The sequence below is a fragment of the Salvelinus namaycush genome, chromosome 10 (assembly GCF_016432855.1).
Source record: "Salvelinus namaycush isolate Seneca chromosome 10, SaNama_1.0, whole genome shotgun sequence".
NCBI lineage: Eukaryota > Metazoa > Chordata > Actinopteri > Salmoniformes > Salmonidae > Salvelinus > Salvelinus namaycush.
In genome coordinates this window covers 45,296,620-45,315,576 of record NC_052316.1, presented here as the reverse complement: position 1 = coordinate 45,315,576, position 18,957 = coordinate 45,296,620, and the positions used below count along the sequence as shown (strand labels likewise).

General features: G+C 45.7%; 1 protein-coding gene across 1 annotated transcript in view; it reads left to right on the top strand.

Annotated features, from left to right (window-relative positions):
* atf6 (activating transcription factor 6) overlaps positions 1-18,957 on the top strand; it is a 115,536-nt gene that overhangs the window by 6,905 nt on the left and 89,674 nt on the right. The window contains exons 5-7 of the mRNA XM_039002983.1: positions 165-285; positions 672-875; positions 16,426-16,577. Of these exons, the coding sequence (XP_038858911.1) occupies positions 165-285; positions 672-875; positions 16,426-16,577 (477 nt within the window). The remainder of the gene's footprint in view (positions 1-164; positions 286-671; positions 876-16,425; positions 16,578-18,957) is intronic.

Below are 18,957 nucleotides of genomic sequence, written 5' to 3'. Positions count from 1 at the left end.
TTATAACACAAAAATATTTTTGTATTTTTGCAGTGGTGGCCACAATTTAGCAGTGGTGGTGCGCTGTGTCTAAATGCATGGAACACTGGATCTTCAGGAGGTAATGTAAAACCTCATACAGCAGTGAAGCATGATGGCCCGTCTCTCTCTGCTGCCCTCTACAGGATGATCTAGCCCTATCTCCTCAGCCCTCTCCTGCCGTCTCTGTCTGCTCCGAGTCCAGCGGCTTCTCAGAGCCCCCCCTGGCCAAGAGGGCCCCCAAGAGGACCAGTCAGGCCACGCGAGGTCAGACAGACACCTCTCCTTCATCATCATCATCATCCTCCTTTTCTTTGATATTTTCTTTCATATCAGGCTGCCATTTCTTCCTGTAGTTACATTGGCTTTCAGTGAAAATACTGTATCACTCTCCCTCGCTAGTCTGTTTCTGATTTGGAAATATGTTATTGATTGACTGTTACTTTTTCCCGATCCATTAAAACTATGACGACTCAAGCCAAACATTAGTACAACCAAACAACAGATGTTTATTGGTTCAATTCCATTCGCCCTGCTTTCAATGGACCAAATATTTTGTGATGATACATACAATGGCATCTGGAGGGGGAAGAAAGCTCCATTAAAAAAATAAATAAAATGGAAACAGTTATGAATTATGATCCGTCTCACAGTCAAGCCAGCCCAGGCAGTGAAGAGGCCTATCCAGCTCACCCCCAAGGTGTCCATCCAGCCCAGACCAGTTGTAACAGCTGTACCCCAGCACGCCGCAGGCCCTCTCCAGACCATCATCATCCAGCCCCTGCAGACCACCCTGGTGCCTCACCCTGCTGTGGTCAAACCTGCCCCTGTCAGCATACAGCCAGCGCCACCTATAGGTGAGTTTAAAACTGCACTCAAATACATATTATTAACTGGGTGGTTGGAGACCTGAATGCTGATTGGCTGAAAGCTGTGTTATGAGACACTATACCACAGGTATGACAAAACATTTTATTTTTACTGTTCTAATTATCTTTGAAACCAGTTTATAATGGCAATTATAAACTGGGTGGTTCGAGCCCCTGAAAGCTGATTGGCTGACAGCCGTGGTATATCAGACCGTATACCACGGATATGACAACTTCTTTTTACTGCTCTAATTGTGTTGGTAACCAGTTTATAATAGCAATAAGGCACCTCGGGGGTTTATGATATATGGCCAATATACCACGGCAAAGGGATGTATCCAGGCACAACGCAATGTACCACAAACAGGAGTTCCAGGATCCTGGTGCAGAATACACAGCGTTTCTCCCTCCCGATATTGACTGATACCATTCATTTCAATAATTAAAAAAGACAATACAAGTAAGTGTCTACAAACATTTGTATTGCAGAGTGCCAGGTCTCTCCATTCAGAGACATCAGTATCTAGCCTGTCTGTCAGAGTGCCAGGTCTCTCTCCATTCAGAGACATCAGTATCTAGCCTGTCTGTCAGAGTGCCAGGTCTCTCTCCATTCAGAGACATCAGTATCTAGCCTGTCTGTCAGAGTGCCAGGTCTCTCTCCATTCAGAGACATCAGTATCTAGCCTGTCTGTCAGAGTGCCAGGTCTCTCTCCATTCAGGGACATCAGTATCAAGCCCGTCTGTCTGGACTTCATCACATCATCTTGCAAGTCTCCATGTCCTGGCTCCATACATGTTTCTGTGAACACACACACACGTTCTATTACCAATGGCAGTTATTACCTGTTTGTGTTTCAGATATTACATATCCTATGTTGAAGTCTGAACAGGTCAGATAAAACCTACCCTACTATGGGTCTCCCCATCAAACGACTGAGGCTGCCGTCGGACAAAAGCATCTCCAGTCCAGCTGTAGAAATACAGTAGGCAGAGTTCATCAGTGACACACAGAATGAAAAGGCTGTTGCTATTACTGGACTGTGTTATTAGTAATCACCTCACTGTGGACGTGTTGAGTGCCAGGTCTCTCTGCATCTCATGCATCAGTGAACACACAGTCACTGTTCTATTACCAATGGCAGTTAGGGATAGGTGATATGACACACACAAACAGATACTATGTTGAAGTTTAAACCTGTCAGACTAAATTTACCTAATTCTGTTCTCCCCATTGACGACCGTTGGAAAGCAGGCAAGAGGTAACGCTGGAGATAAGGTCTTTGCCAGAGCCCCGATTGATGGGCATAGCACTGTAGAATAGCACCTGGGCCCTCAAAGATACTGGTTGGTCACACACACACACACACACACACACACACACACACACACACACACACACACACACACACACACACACACACACACACACTGATTACATTATCTATGGTGGTTAAGACTAGCCTGGTGGAACCAACCTGATCACTGCCTTCGTATTTCTATTTCACGTCAGAGATCATAAAATGTGAAGTGAAATAGAATGTTGAACACAGCGATCAGGCTGGTTCCACCAGGCTAGGTTAGACCCTGGACATTATATGGTGAACACAGTGATCAGGCTGGTTATACCCTGGACATTATATGGTGATCAGGCTGGTTCCACCAGGCTAGGTTAGACCCTGGACATTATATGGTGATCAGGCTGGTTCCACCAGGCTAGGTTATACCCTGGACATTATATGGTGAACAGGCTGGTTCCACCAGGCTAGGTTATACCCTGGACGTTATATGGTGAACACAGTGATCAGGCTGGTTCCACCAGGCTAGGTTAGACCCTGGACATTATATGGTGATCAGGCTGGTTCCACCAGGCTAGGTTATACCCTGGACATTATATGGTGAACACAGTGATCAGGCTGGTTCCACCAGGCTAGGTTATACCCTGGACATTATATGGTGATCAGGCTGGTTCCACCAGGCTAGGTTAGACCCTGGACATTATATGGTGATCAGGCTGGTTCCACCAGGCTAGGTTATACCCTGGACATTATATGGTGAACACAGTGATCAGGCTAGGTTATACCCAGGACATTATATGGTGAACACAGTGATCAGGCTGGTTCCACCAGGCTAGGTTATACCCTGGACATTATATGGTGACCAGGCTGGTTTCACCAGGCTAGGTTATACCCTGGACGTTATATGGTGATCAGGCTGGTTTCACCAGGCTAGGTTATACCCTGGACATTATATGGTGAACACAGTGATCAGGCTGGTTCCACCAGGCTAGGTTATACCCTGGACGTTATATGGTGATCAGGCTGGTTTCACCAGGCTAGGTTAGACCCTGGACATTATATGGTGAACACAGTGATCAGGCTGGTTCCACCAGGCTAGGTTATACCCTGGACATTATATGGTGAACACAGTGGTCAGGCTAGGTTATACCCTGGACGTTATATGGTGATCAGGCTGGTTCTACCAGGCTAGGTTATACCCTGGACGTTATATGGTGATCAGGATGGTTCCACCAGGCTAGGTTATACCCTGGACATTATATGGTGATCAGGCTGGTTCCACCAGGCTAGGTTATACCCTAGACATTATATGGTGATCAGGCTGGTTCCACCAGGCTAGGTTATACCCTGGACATTATATGGTGATCAGGATGGTTCCACCAGGCTAGGTTATACCCTGGACATTATATGGTGAACACAGTGATCAGGCTGGTTCCACCAGGCTAGGTTATACCCTGGACATTATATGGTGATCAGGCTGGTTCCACCAGGCTAGGTTATACCCTGGACATTACAGTGCCTTGCAAAAGTATTCATTCCCCTTGGTGTTTTTCCTATTTTGTTGCATTACAACCTGTAATTTAAATGGATTTTTATTTGGATTTCATGTAATGGACATACACAAAATAGTCCAAATTGGTGAAGTGAAATGAAAAATAAATTGACCAAAAAAACGCCGGAAAAGTGGTGCGTGCATATGTATAGACCCCCTTTGCTATGAAGCCCCTAAATAAGATCTGGTGCAACCAATTACCTTCAGGAGTCATATAATTAATTAGATTGAACACAGGTAGACTTTATTTAAGTGTCACATGATCTGTCACATGATCTCAGTATATATATACCTGTTCTGAAAGGCCAAAGAGTCTGCAACACCACTAAGCAAGGGGTACCACCAAGCAAGCGGAACTATGAAGACCAAGGAGCTCTCCAAACAGGTCAGGGACAAAGTTGTGGAGAAGTACAGATCAGGGTTGGGTTATAAAAAAATATCTGAAACTTTGAACATCCCACGGTGCACCATTTTAAATACATTATTATAAAATTGAAAATATGGCACCACAACAAGCATGCCAAGAGAGGGCTGCCCACCAAAACTCCCGGACCAGGCAAGGAAAGCATTAATCAGAGGCAGCAAAGAGACCAAAGATAACCCTGAAGGAGCTGCAAAGCTCCACAGCGGAGATTGGAGTATCTGTCCATAGGACCACTTTAAGCAGTACACTCCACAGAGCTGGGCTTTACGGAAGAGTGGCCAGAAAAAGACATTGCTTAAAGGAAAAGAATAAGCAAACAAGTTTGGTGTTCGCCAAAAGGCATGTGGGAGACTCCCCAACATATGGAAGAAGGTACTCTGATCAGAAGAGACAAAAATTGAGCTTTTTGGCCATTAAGGAAAACACTATGTCTGACGCAAACCCAACACCTCATCACCCCGAGAACACCATCCCCACAGTGAAGCATGGTGGTGGCAGCATCATGCTGTGGGGATGTTTTTCATCGGCAGGGACTAGGAAACTGAAGGAATGATGGATGGCGCTAAATACAATCAAATTCTTGAGGGAAACCAGTTTGGACAATGACCCTAAGCATACTGGTTAAGCAACACTAGTGGTTTAAGGGGAAACATTTAAATGTCTTGGAATGGCCTAGTCAAAGCCCAGGGCTCAATCCACTTGAGAATCTGTGGTATGGCTTAAAGATTGCTGTACACCAGCGGAACCCATCCAACTTGAAGGAGCTGGAGCAGTTTTGCCTTGAAGAATGGGCAAAAATCCCCGTGGCTAAATGTGCTAAGCTTATAGAGACATATCGCAAGAGACATGCAGCTGTAATTGCTGCAAAAGGTGGCTCTACAAAGTATTGACTTTGGTGGGGTGAATAGTTATGCATAGTTATATGGTGAACACAGCAATCAGGCTGGTTCCACTAGGCTATACCTTGGGCATTTTATATAGTGAACACAGTGATCAGGCTGGTTCCACTAGGCTAGGTTATAGGGCCGAGACGGTACCATTATCGCAATATATTTTCCATGGCAAAAATCTAAACACGAAAAACACCTAACTCTTTAATCCTTTAACCTGCTGTATGTAAAGTATTGTTGCTATAGATACATGTGACTCTGGATGACATCATGATGTCTGTTTGCAACATTAGGGCTGTTTTCCTAAAGAAGTTAAATCCACGTCTTGTTTTGTTCCCTTACCACGATTACTAATGAGTACCACGATTACTAATGAGTGCCACGATTACTAAGGAGTGCCACGATTACTAAGGAGTGCCACGATTACTAAGGAGTGCCACGATTACTAAGGAGTGCCACGATTACTAAGGAGTGCCACGATACTGGTATCGTCCTGGGTCTACTAGGTAATACTCTGGACATTTATATGCATCTAAGATGTAGAAAATAATCAGTTTACATAAATTATCTAATGTGTCAAAGTAATGAAGTGGGTTACTTTCTGTATTTATACAAATGATGAGCCTTTGAAAGCTGTTGCCACTGACAGGTGAAGGTTGCTGGCAGTATACTTTCCAGCATGTGGCTGACTGATCTATTTATAGGAATGCTCACAGCTAGGGCATGTCTGCATGATGCTGATGAGCCCCCTTGCTGGTCTTCTCTATGCTGCATGTTCGGCTGAAAACTGGACATCTCTCGAACAACTGCAGCAGGCAATCTCATGAGGTGGTGTGACAGCGTGATATAATGGACAGCCAAGTGGTAAATTGCAAAGAAAGGACAAATCTTTTTGCTAATGCACTTCACAATCAAAATGACTATACTTAGTTGTATCTGCTTGTTTGGAGAATTAGCCTACTAGTTTATCAACCTGGGTAGTTTTGAATACAACTTTTTATTTTTTTTATATATTTTTTACATAACACACATTACCTGTCATTGTTGATCAGGGCAGTAACTCGGGTCACTATCAGAGGCCTCATGATAGCGTGTCCTTTTCATAGGAGTTGAGGGAGACTGGCAACAGCAGAGGAGGTGTCACAAGGGTACTTGTGTTGCATGACACTTTTATTCTGAGGTCTTGCCTGACCAACTGTGAAAATAGCAAGTGAACAGTGAATTAAATAATTTTTGGAGGTCGCTAAACCATTGCAATCACATTGTTGGACATGTTATGATACCCACCTTTGCTTCTCTGGTATCCCGGCATCCGTTCATGACCCGGGGATCAGTCTTACACTTGGTCTAACAGGAAAAACAGGGTCAACGATTGTCATCATCCCTCAATTATAAACATATTTTGAGAAATAACGTAATCTCGTTTGTAAACTAATTCTATGATTTACAGATGTAGACTGACCGGCTCCAGATGGGATTAGATTCAGGCCGGTAACGCTGTTACACTGTGCAACCAACGGTGACATGTTCTGCTATGGCCCTGCGTTGGTTTGAGTTTGTTGCTGCCAGTACACTGTTGTAGTCCTAGTCAGACATAAATTAGCTAATTCTACCATCGCTGCATCCAATATTTATTTGTGCACCAGACATGGGTTGCTCCTCAGAGGCTAATGTGACTGTTTAGTCTAAATTACACTAATTTAGAGTGGAATGGAAATATAATGACATTGCTAAAGTAGGCAAATAAATAGTAGGAAACAGCTAGCAAAGTTTGTCAAAAATAGCTACCGATGCTAATGTTAGCTAGTTAAAATACAGGGGTCCCCTCAATCTTAGTTGGCTAGCTAACGTCAGCTATGATAGAGTTAATGATGATCAAAATATACATAACCAGCAGTCTATAGTCTAGCAACCGGTATACTCACCACCACTGGTTGGTCAATCCGTATAGGGATGTTCAGTCTCAAACGGCCGTGATCCTTTTGATTTGAACGTTTTGGGGGAGACGGAGCCCCATTCTATGGGTTTATTTTTCTGTCCCGGGTTACCCCGGTGGGAGGAGTTTGAACCGGGTAAAAAGTGATTGCATTCGGTTTGGAACCGGGCTGCCTCCCGCTCTGGCCGACGGCAAAGTCGGCTCAAAACAAATAATAATCACGTGGAGTGATGAGTAGGATTCAGTGTTTTCACATGCAGAAGTGACTGCTTTTGATAACGTGTTATCTGCCTAACCAGTGAAAACTAGTTTTACAATTTAAACACTTATTTTATGGAAAAGTAATGTATGTTTCTGGACGATGCAACTAGCTTGCTTGTAGACAACATGACCAAGCGGAGCAGATTAGTTTACTGTTTGATTTGAGAAGGGTGATCTTCCCTCCAGTCTTTCACGCGTTGACGTGGTGGTCCATTGTCGGTTCAACGCGGCCAGTGTAATAGGAAGCACAGTGAGCGGAGGGGCAATTTGCACGTGGAGCTTGGCGAAAGGAGGCATGATATGTTGACATAATTGTATATAAAAACCCAACCTTAATTTACTCGTTGTGACGAGGTTCCAAACTCAGTTTTAGACTGCCTTTATGACCAAACATGTTCCTATTTACACTCTGTAGTCAATTATGACACTATAATAAATGTTTCTGACTCATATCGATGCCACGTTGGTTTTTAGGGGCAGTCGATCTGTAAAGCATTGGGGAAGTTTTGGGTGAGAGTTTGGGAGGGTGTTGTGTATCGTTGGCCAGCAGGTGTCACCCTATCTCTACTTTCGTTGACCCTCTTTTTAGGATCTGTGTTTAATAATTTGTGAGAATGTTTTAGTAGTGTTTCCTTACCTCGGCCCACCAGCCTGTGTTTCATTCAGACCTACCAATCAGATCCTCTTCCTGATCTTCTACCTCAGCTGAGTCTGGGCCAATACAAACAGTTATGTCACAGTCTGCCCGGGACTAAACTAACACTGGAATATCTGACCTCTGTAGTCTTGAATGTGAATTTGAACCACAATCAAAACCCATTTTTAGTTTAGAGTTTGAATAGAACTTTCTCTCTAGATCAGGGCTCTCCAACCCTCTTCCTGGAGAGCTACCGTCCTGTAGGTTTACACTCCAACCCTAATCTAGCGCACATAATTCTAGACAATTAGCCGGTTGATAAACTGAATCAGGTTAGTCACAACTGGGGTTGGAGTGAAAACCTACTGGAGGGTAGCTCTCCAGGAACAGGGTTGAAGAGCCTTGGCGTAAACCTACAGGAAGGTAGCTCTCATGGAACAGGGTTGGAGAGCCCTGGTGTAAACCTACAGGAGGGTAGCTCTCATGGAACAGGGTTGGAGAGCCCTGATGTAAACCTACAGGAGGGTAGCTCTCATGGAACAGGGTTGGAGAGCCCTGGTGTAAACCTACAGGAAGGTAGCTCTCATGGAACAGGGTTGGAGAGCCCTGATGTAAACCTACAGGAGGGTAGTTCTCCAGGAACAGGGTTGGAGAGCCCTGGTGTAAACCTACAGGAAGGTAGCTCTCATGGAACAGGGTTGGAGAGCCCTGATGTAAACCTACAGGAGGGTAGTTCTCCAGGAACAGGGTTGGAGAGCCCTGGTGTAAACCTACAGGAGGGTAGCTCTCCAGGAACAGGGTTGGAGAGCCCTGGTGTAAACCTACAGGAGGGTAGCTCTCCAGGAACAGGGTTGGAGAGCCCTGGTGTAAACCTACAGGAGGGTAGCTCTCCAGGAACATAGTTGGAGAGCCCTGGTGTAAACCTACAGGAGGGTAGCTCTCCAGGAACAGGGTTGGCGAGCCCTGGTGTAAACCTACAGGAGGGTAGTTCTCCAGGAACAGGGTTGGAGAACCCTGGTGTAAACCTATAGGAGGGTAGCTCTCCAGGAACAGGGTTGGAGAGCCCTGGTGTAAACCTACAGGAGGGTAGCCATCGGAACAGGGTTGGAGAGCCCTGGTGTAAACCTACAGGAGGGTAGCTCTCCAGGAACAGGGTTGGAGTGCCCTGGTGTAAACCTACAGGAGGGTAGCCATCGGAACAGGGTTGGAGAGCCCTGGTGTAAACCTACAGGAGGGTAGCTCTCCAGGAACAGGGTTGGAGTGCCCTGGTGTAAACCTACAGGAGGGTAGCTCTCCAGGAACAGGGTTGGAGAGCCGTGGTGTAAACCTACAGGACGGTAGCCATCCAGGAACAGGGTTGGAGAGCCCTGGTGTAAACCTACAGGAGGGTAGCCATCCAGGAACAGGGTTGGAGAGCCCTGGTGTAAACCTACAGGAGGGTAGCTCTCCAGGAACATAGTTGGAGAGCCCTGGTGTAAACCTACAGGAGGGTAGCTCTCCAGGAACAGGGTTGGAGAGCCCTGGTGTAAACCTACAGGAGGGTAGTTCTCCAGGAACAGGGTTGGAGAGCCCTGGTGTAAACCTACAGGAGGGTAGCTCTCCAGGAACAGGGTTGGAGAGCCCTGGTGTAAACCTACAGGAGGGTAGTTCTCCAGGAACAGGGTTGGAGAGCCCTGGTGTAAACCTACAGAAGGGTAGTTCTCCAGGAACAGGGTTGGAGAGCCCTGGTGTAAACCTACAGGAGGGTAGCTCTCCAGGAACAGGGTTGGAGAGCCCTGGTGTAAACCTACAGGAGCGTGCAACAGAACAGTGTACTGTCTAAACTCAGTTTGTTGTGTTTATGAAATAGTTTTCATTAATCATAGCTAAAGTTTGTATTGCCATGGATTCCCCAACGCTGTTAGCCTTTACGGCTGGGATCTCAAGTTTGTGTTCCGGATTAGTAGCAGTTAGCTGCTAGCCGTCATGGAAACGGAGCAGGCTAACGCTAGTAGTGCTAACCCTTCTAGTGTTTTTATCCACGACTGGGCACAAATGCTTCAGGTGTGATATGATTTCCACACGATCACAAGATGAAGATAAGGTGGAACTGAACAATGGACAGGGATTTGTCTGCCCTAAATGCACCACCATCAAGCAACTCAGGGAAGAGATCCTCCAGCTGCTCGCTTGGCTGCGAGAAAAGGATTACCTGCTTTCTAAGTACACCAACCTTGCTGTAACCCAGGCAAACCCAATCTCATTTTGAAATCCCTCCTGTAGCAAAGCTGTCAATGAGTCAGGAGGCGTTAATCTGTCCCAATCCAACTGACAGATGTTCAGCTCAACTCCACGGCCCCATGTGAGACTGGACACTCGCAAGGCATAGGAGATCGGGGAGGCAGTCTGGCCACCCTGTTTCTATCTGAGAAGATCCGATCCAGCTATCAAAGAGCTTTGCCCCGAGACGGACCTAGCAGCCCCGTGAGTCAGCACGGATCCTGGGAGTATACCACCAGCTGGCGGCCGCCCAGTGGCACCCTCTCCACAACCACCACAGTTCAGCAGGTCGCTGACTCAAGACAGAAGGGTCTCGGGCCATCTTCCACCTTCCTGGGGTTTCCGATGTCATCTGCTGGTGCTGTTGCTGGTGCTGGTGCTAAGAGTCGGGCTAGCCTGTCTCAAAGCCTCCACCCCCCCTGCCCAAGACGGTCCCATCCTGCTCCCCCTCTTCCCTCATCGGATTCCATCAAGACCACCATCATTGTGGACAGCTCGATGGTGAAACATTTTGGCCTGCCTACGATCTGTGGACCGACCAAGATCACCTGTCACCCAGGAGCCCGTGTCCATGACAACAACTCCCTCCTGCCCACAGTTCTGGCCAACTACTCCAATATTGACACCATAGTCACTCACATACAGAACCAGTCAACATTTTGGATACATCTACTCATCCCAGGGTTTTATCTTTTATTTTTACTATTTTCTTACATTGTAAAATAATAGTGAAGACATCAAAACTATGAAATAACACATATTGAATCATGTAGTAACCAAAAAAAGTGTTAGACAAATTTAAATATATTTGAGATTTGTCAAAGCAGCCACCCTTTGCCTTGACAGCTTTGCACACTCATGGCATTCTCTCAACCAGCTTCACCTGGAATGCTTTTCCAACAGTATTGAAGGAGTTCCAACTTGTTGGCTGCTTTTCCTTCACTCTTTATTTTAAAAATCATTGTGTTGGGCAATTTTAATATTCATGTTGACAAAGAGACTGACTCCAAGACCATTGAATTTATGAATATTTTGAGCTTCATGGACCTTTTCCAACATGTTACTGGGCCCACCCATAACCGTGGCCATACTCTGGACCTGGTTATTACCCAGGGCTTTCTACTGTGCCCACCCATAACCATGGGCATACTCTGGACCTGGTTATTACCAATGGGCTTTCTACTGGGCCCACCCATAAAGGGGCTTTCTAGTGGGCCCACCCATAACTGTGGCCATACTCTGGACCTGGTTATTACCAAGGGGCTTTCTACTGGGCCCACCCATAACCACAGCCATACTCTGGACCTGGTTATTACCAAGGGGCTTTCTAGTGGGCCCACCCATAACTGTGGCCATACTCTGGACCTGGTTATTACCAAGGGGCTTTCTACTGGGCCCACCCATAACCACAGTCATACTCTGGACCTGGTTATTACCAAGGGGCTTTCTAGTGACATATCCTCTATTGTTGTTGATGCTTTATCTGATCACTCTTGGTCTTTTTTACTACCTTGTTGCCCGGCGCAAAGAGGAATACTGAACGCATTATTAAGAAACGCTATCTTACCTCTGAAGTTGCTACAGATTTTATTGAATGTATGAACAATACTCCACCACCTATTGTGCCTTCCTCTTGTGATGATTTAGTTGGTAACTTTAGCAAATGAAGGACAACCATTGATGCCATAGCTCCAGTAAGGTTGAAAAAAGCCACATCCAAATGGAGAAGCTCCTTGGATGAGTGAGGAAACTAAATCAATTAGAAAAGTGGAGAAAGTTGCAGGTCCATTATGATATTCTGAGAGAGCAACTTGGCATATACAGTGCATCCCTTTCCACATTTTGTTACGTTACAGCATTATTCTAAAATGGATTAAATAAAATGTCCTCATCAATCTACACACAATACCCCATGATGACAAAGTGAAAAACAGGTTTTTAGAAATGTTTGCAAATGTATTAAAAATAAAAACAGAAATACCTTATTTACATAAGTATTCTGACCCTTTGCTATGAGACTCGAAATTGAACTGAAGTGCATCTTGTTTCCATTTATCATCCTTGAGAAGTTTCTACAACTTGATTGGAGTCCACCTGTGGTAAATTCAATTGATTGGACATGATTTGGGAAGGCACACACCTGTCTATATAAGGTCCCACAGTTGACAGTGCATGTCAGAGCAAAAACCAAGCCATGAGGTTGAAGGAATTGTCCGTAGAGCTCCAAGACAGGATTGTGTCGAGGCACAGATCTGGGGAAGGGTACCAAAAACTTTCTGCAGCATTGAAGGTCCCCAAGAACACAGTGGCCTCCATCATTCTTAAATGGAAGAAGTTTGGAACCACCAAGAGTCTTCATAGAGCCGGCCACCCAGGCCAAAAAGAGAAATCGCGGGAGAGGTGCCTTGGTCAGGGCGGTGACCAAGAATCCGATGGTCACTCTGACAAAGCTCCAGAGTTCCTCTGTGGAGATGGGAGAACCTTCCAGAAGGACAACCACTCCTCAGTAAAAGGCACATGACAGCCCGCTTGGAGTTTGCCAAAAGGTACCTAAAGGACTCTGACCATGAGAAACAAGATTCTCTGGTCTGATGAAACCAAGATTGAACTCTTTGGCCTGAATGCCAAGCGTCACGTCTGGAGGAAACCTGGCACCATCCCTATGGTGAAGCATGGTGGAGGCAGCATCATGCTGTGGGGATGTTTTTCAGGGACTGGGACACTAGTCAGGATCAAGGGAAAGATGATCGGAGCATCTTACAGAGAGATCCTTGATGGAAACCTGCTCCAGAGCGCTCAGGACCTCGGACTGGGGAGAAGGTTTACCTTCAAACAGGACAACGACCCTAAGCACACAGCCAAGACAATGCCGGAGTGGCTTCGGGACAAGTCCCTGAATGTCTTTGACTAGCCCAGACTTGAACCTGATTGAACATCTCTGGAGTGACCTGAAAATAGCTGTGCAGCAACGCTCCCCATCCAACCTGACAGAGCTTGAGAGGATCTGCAGAGAAGAATTGGAGAAACGCCCCAAATACAGGTGTGCCAAGCTTGTAGCGTCATACCCAAGAAGACTTGAGGCTGTAACCGTGCCAAAGGTGCTTCAAGAAAGTCCAGAGTTAAGGGTCTGAATACTTATGGAAATTCAGTTTTATTTTTGCGTTGTCATTATTGGGTATTGTGAGTGATTGATGAGGGGGGGGGGGGGGCAATAAAATACGTTACAGCCTTATTCTAAAATGTAACAAAGTGTGGAAAAAGTCAAGGGGTCTGAATACTTTTTAAATGCCAGACGGGATCTGATCGCTAATCATTTGAGAGAAATCCTACACCTGCAAACCTACTGTATATGAACTTTCCTCCACATCGAAATGTGATGAGTTTGCGGAATATTTTAGAGATAAGATAACAAACATTAGGCTGGGTATCAGTCAAGATAGACCTGATAAGAAGTTTGATATGTGCCCTAGCCTACCACGCAAAGGTACTAGGGAGTTATTTTCCCTGGTTGACACAGACATGCTCAGCAAAGTGATATCACAACTTAAGCCTTCTATTTATTTCAGAATCTAAAATGACACCTAGGTTTTCTTTCAAAAACAAGGACATTTCTAAGTGACCCCCAACCTTTTGAAAGATAGTGTATATGGCTCACAACTTCCTCTCTAACTAAATCAAGAAAAGACAGAGTTACTTATTGTTTGAGCCAAAGTACAGAGAGAGAATCTGGCAGCACATTTTAATTCACGGGAAATAAAGATAAAACACCAGGTTAAAAAACCTGTGTGTCATTTTAGATTCTGAACTAAATTTCAAATCACACATTAGGAATGTGACCAAAATAGCTTTTACCACCTGAGGAACATTGCAAAGGTGCGGCCATTTCTCTCTCAGGCTGGTACAGAGAGACTCATTCCATGCTTTTATTACAAGCAGGCTTGACTACTGTAATGCTCTTCTGTCTGGTCTACCCAAGAAAGCCATTGGTCAACTGCAAAACATACAGAATACTGCAGCACAGATACAGACCAAGACCTGACAGAAAGCACATATTACACTGGTTTTAAAGTCTCAACACTGGCTGCCTGTGAGTTTTAGAATACATTTTAATATTCTTCTATTGGTTTTTAAATTAATCCATGATTGTGCACCCCAATACATGTCAGGCGTGCTTTAAGTTATGTACCCAGTAGGTCCCTCAGGTCCTCTGGCCTTTTAACTATCCCAAAGCCTAGGGACCAGGAGGCATGGAGAGACAGCCTTTTAACTGTCCCAAAGCCTAGGGACCAGGAGGCATGGAGAGACAGCCTTTTAACTGTCCCAAAGCCTAGGACCAAGAGGCATGGAGAGACAGCCTTTTAACTGTCCCAAAGCCTAGGACCAAGAGGCATGGAGAGACAGCCTTTTAACTGTCCCAAAGCCTAGGACCAAGAGGCATGGAGAGACAGCCTTTTAACTGTCCCAAAGCCTAGGACCAAGAGGCATGGAGAGACAGCCTTTTAACTGTCCCAAAGCCTAGGACCAAGAGGCATGGAGAGACAGCCTTTTAACTGTCCCAAAGCCTAGGACCAAGAGGCATGGAGAGACAGCCTTTTAACTGTCCCAAAGCCTAGGACCAAGAGGCATGGAGAGACAGCCTTTTAACTGTCCCAAAGCCTAGGACCAAGAGGCATGGAGAGACAGCCTTTTAACTGTCCCAAAGCCTAGGACCAAGAGGCATGGAGAGACAGCCTTTTAACTGTCCCAAAGCCTAGGACCAAGAGGCATGGAGAGACAGCCTTTTAACTGTCCCAAAGCCTAGGACCACAGAGGCATGGAGAGACAGCCTTTTAACTGTCCCAAAGCCTAGGACCAAGAGGCATGGAGAGACAGCCTTTTAACTATCCCAAAGCCTAGGGACCAGGAGGCATGGAGAGACAGCCTTTTAACTATCCCAAAGCCTAGGACCAGGAGGCATGGAGAGACAGCCTTTAGTTACTATGCCCCCAGCCTCTGGAATAGCCTCCCAGGGGGGGATGACACTGTGGACGTATTGAAGAGATCAACAGACCTTAGCTTTGCTTTTCCTCACTGTGCTTTAGTCTTTCAATTTTTATTGTTGTTCTTTAGTTTGTTTATCCGCTGATGTTTGTTGTGAATATTTCTGTTTTTATTTTCATTGTTTTTATTCATTTTTTTCCCATGTCTGAAATGTGCTGTATAAATAAAGCTTGATTTTAATTTGGTAGCTCTGCTCTAGATCTACTATTTGACTTGCTAAAGGAAGCAGTCCTCATCTCATCCACGTTCCTTTATCAGCGCTGTAGCTTTGTCTAATCTCATCACCATGAACGCTGACAGGTCATTTAGCAGGAGACGGGGGGGATGTGCCAGTGTTTCTGTGTGACGGATGGTTCCTGGCACAGAGAGTGGTTTGACACTGCACTGTGGGCCACAGCTTTAAACCATGGATATGGTGTTTTATAAACATAGTATTGTATTACATTAGTATATATTACCGTGAGACCGCAATACGTCTATTGAGAAATCTAATCATGTACGTGTTCCATTTTTCTGTCTGTTCCTCCCTTTTTCTGTCTGTTCCTCCATCCCTTTAATACAGGTAGGAGGGGAGGAATGTGACCGGCCATTGACCCTGATGGTTAATATCTGTCCAGTTAGTTCCTCAGTGTTCAGTTCTCCTACAGGTGGGGAGAAGGGAGTTCTATTAAAGCTCAGGGGTTAATGCAGGGTCGCTGAGAGGTCAGAGGGTAGAAGGAGCTCTGGGTGCACTCTGCACAGACAGTACCACTGGGGAAAGGGGGACCGCTTTTTAAGACGGACCAGACAGTAGCACTGGGGAAGGGGGACTGCTTTTTAAGACGGACCAGACAGTAGCACTGGGGAAGGGGGACTGCTTTTTAAGACGGACCAGACAGTAGCACTGGGGAAGGGGGACTGCTTTTTAAGACGGACCAGACAGTAGCACTGGGGAAAGGGGGACCGCTTTTTAAGACGGACCAGACAGTAGCACTGGGGAAGGGGGACTGCTTTTTAAGATGGACCAGACAGTAGCACTGGGGAAGGGGGACTGCTTTTTAAGACGGACCAGACAGTAGCACTGGGGAAGAGGGGCTGCTGATAATAGCCAGACTGACTCCCAGCTGTCACAGGTGACCAAGTGCGCTGTTGTTTGTGTGGTTAGCGACTAGCGAGGAATACCGAAACACACAGCTTATTATTTAATAACAGCTCAGTAAAGGGTACAGTATATCATCTAAGTGTTGTTTGTCCCCTCCTAACAGGTGGTCCGTTGGTGCTGTGCCAGCCGGCCCAGGTGCTGCAGATCCACACGCCACAGGCAGTCACCGGGCACCTGGTTACCATGCCAACACTGACCCAAGAGAGGCCCGCCCCCATTGCAGTCACACTCCACAGCCCTGGCTCTGACGAAGATGTAAGTGTGTGCCTTGTCTGCTGTGTGTGAGAGAGTGTGTGTGTGTGTGTGTGTGTGTGTGTGTGTGTGTGTGTGTGTGTGTGTCCTACATGTCTGTGTTTGATCATGCTCGTATGCCTCTGATTTCATTCTCCTTTCCACAACAATGGAAGACTGTATCTCCCTCTGAGGTGCTGGTTCCTCTTCACTTCAGTTCATTGATTTTAATTCCTGGGTGAAATACGAAAAAACAAAATGGCAGCTAGAAAAAACTAGCCACCATTATTATTTATGATGCTGTCAGTCTTTTTTCTAGACTGACAGAAACTAGATTCGCAGCATCCAGGATTGACATACAGCTGAGCTTAATGTCAAATCAAATTTTATTAGTCACATGCGCCGAATACAACAGGTGTAGACCTTACAATGAAATGCTTACTTACGAGCCCCTATCCAACAATGCAGTTAAAAAAATACAAAAGAGAATAAGAAATAAAAGTAACAAGTAGTTAAAGAGCAGCAGTAAAATAACAAGAGTGAGACTAAGTACAGGGGGTACCGGTACAGAGTCAATGTGGAGGCTATATACAGGGGGTACCGGTACAGAGTCAATGTGGAGACTATATACAGGGGGGTACAGGGTACAGAGTCAATGTGCGGGGACACCGGTTAGTCGAGGTAATTGAGGTAATACGTACATGTAGGTAGAGTTATTAAAGTGACTATGCATAGATAATAAACAGAGTAGCAGCAGAGTTAAAGTGGGGGGGGGGGGGGCAATGCAAATATTTTGGGTAGCCATTTGATTAGGAGTCGGGAGTCTTATGGCTTGGGGGTAGAAGCTGTTTAGAAGCCTCTTGGACCTAGACTTGGCACTCCGGTACCGGTGGCCATGCAGTAGCAGAGAGAACAATCTATGGTGGTTGGAGACTGACTATTTTTAGGGCCTTCCTCTGACACCGCCTGGTATAGAGGTCCTGGATGGCAGGAAGCTTGGCCCCAGTAATGTACTGGGCCGTACGCACTACCATCTGTGGTGCCTTGCGGTAGGAAGCCGCAGTAATGGAACAGCTTGCTACAGTCAGAATGTGTTGCCGTAATGGAACAGCTTGCTACAGTCAGAATGTGTTGCCGTAATGGAACAGCTGGCTACAGTCAGAATGTGTTGTAGTAATGGAACAGCTGGCTACAGTCAGAATGTGTTGCCGTAATGGAACAGCTTGCTACAGTCAGAATGTGTTGCCGTAATGGAACAGCTGGCTACAGTCAGAATGTGTTGTAGTAATGGAATGGTAAACAGCTGGCTACAGTCAGAATGTGTTGCAGTCATGGAACAGCTGGCTACAGTCAGAATGTGTTGCAGTAATGGAACAGCTGGCTACAGTCAGAATGTGTTGCAGTAATGGAATGGTAAAACAGCTGGCTACAGTCAGAATGTGTTGCAGTAATGGAACAGCTGGCTACAGTCAGAATGTGTTGCAGTAATGGAACAGCTGGCTACAGTCAGAATGTGTTGTAGTAATGGAATGGTAAACAGCTGGCTACAGTCAGAATGTGTTGCAGTAATGGAACAGCTGGCTACAGTCAGAATGTGTTGCAGTAATGGAACAGCTGGCTACAGTCAGAATGTGTTGCAGTCATGGAACAGCTTGCTACAGTCAGAATGTGTTGTAGTAATGGAACAGCTTGCTACAGTCAGAATGTGTTGTAGTAATGGAACAGCTGGCTACAGTCAGAATGTGTTGCAGTAATGGAACAGCTGGCTACAGTCAGAATGTGTTGCAGTAATGGAACAGCTTGCTACAGTCAGAATGTGTTGTAGTCATGGAACAGCTGGCTACAGTCAGAATGTGTTGCAGTAATGGAACAGCTGGCTACAGTCAGAATGTGTTGCAGTAATGGAACAGCTGGCTACAGTCAGAATGTGTTGCAGTAATGGAACAGCTGGCTACAGTCAGAATGTGTTGTAGTAATGGAACAGCTGGCTACAGTCAGAATGTGTTGCAGTAATGGAACAGCTGGCTACAGTCAGAATGTGTTGCAGTAATGGAATGGTAAAACAGCTGGCTACAGTCAGAATGTGTTGCAGTAATGGAACAGCTGGCTACAGTCAGAATGTGTTGCAGTCATGGAACAGCTGGCTACAGTCAGAATGTGTTGTAGTAATGGAACAGCTTGCTACAGTCAGAATGTGTTGTAGTAATGGAACAGCTGGCTACAGTCAGAATGTGTTGTAGTAATGGAACAGCTGGCTACAGTCAGAATGTGTTGCAGTAATGGAATGGTAAACAGCTGGCTACAGTGAGAATGTGTTGCAGTAATGGAACAGCTTGCTACAGTCAGAATGTGTTGCAGTCATGGAACAGCTTGCTACAGTCAGAATGTGTTGTAGTAATGGAAC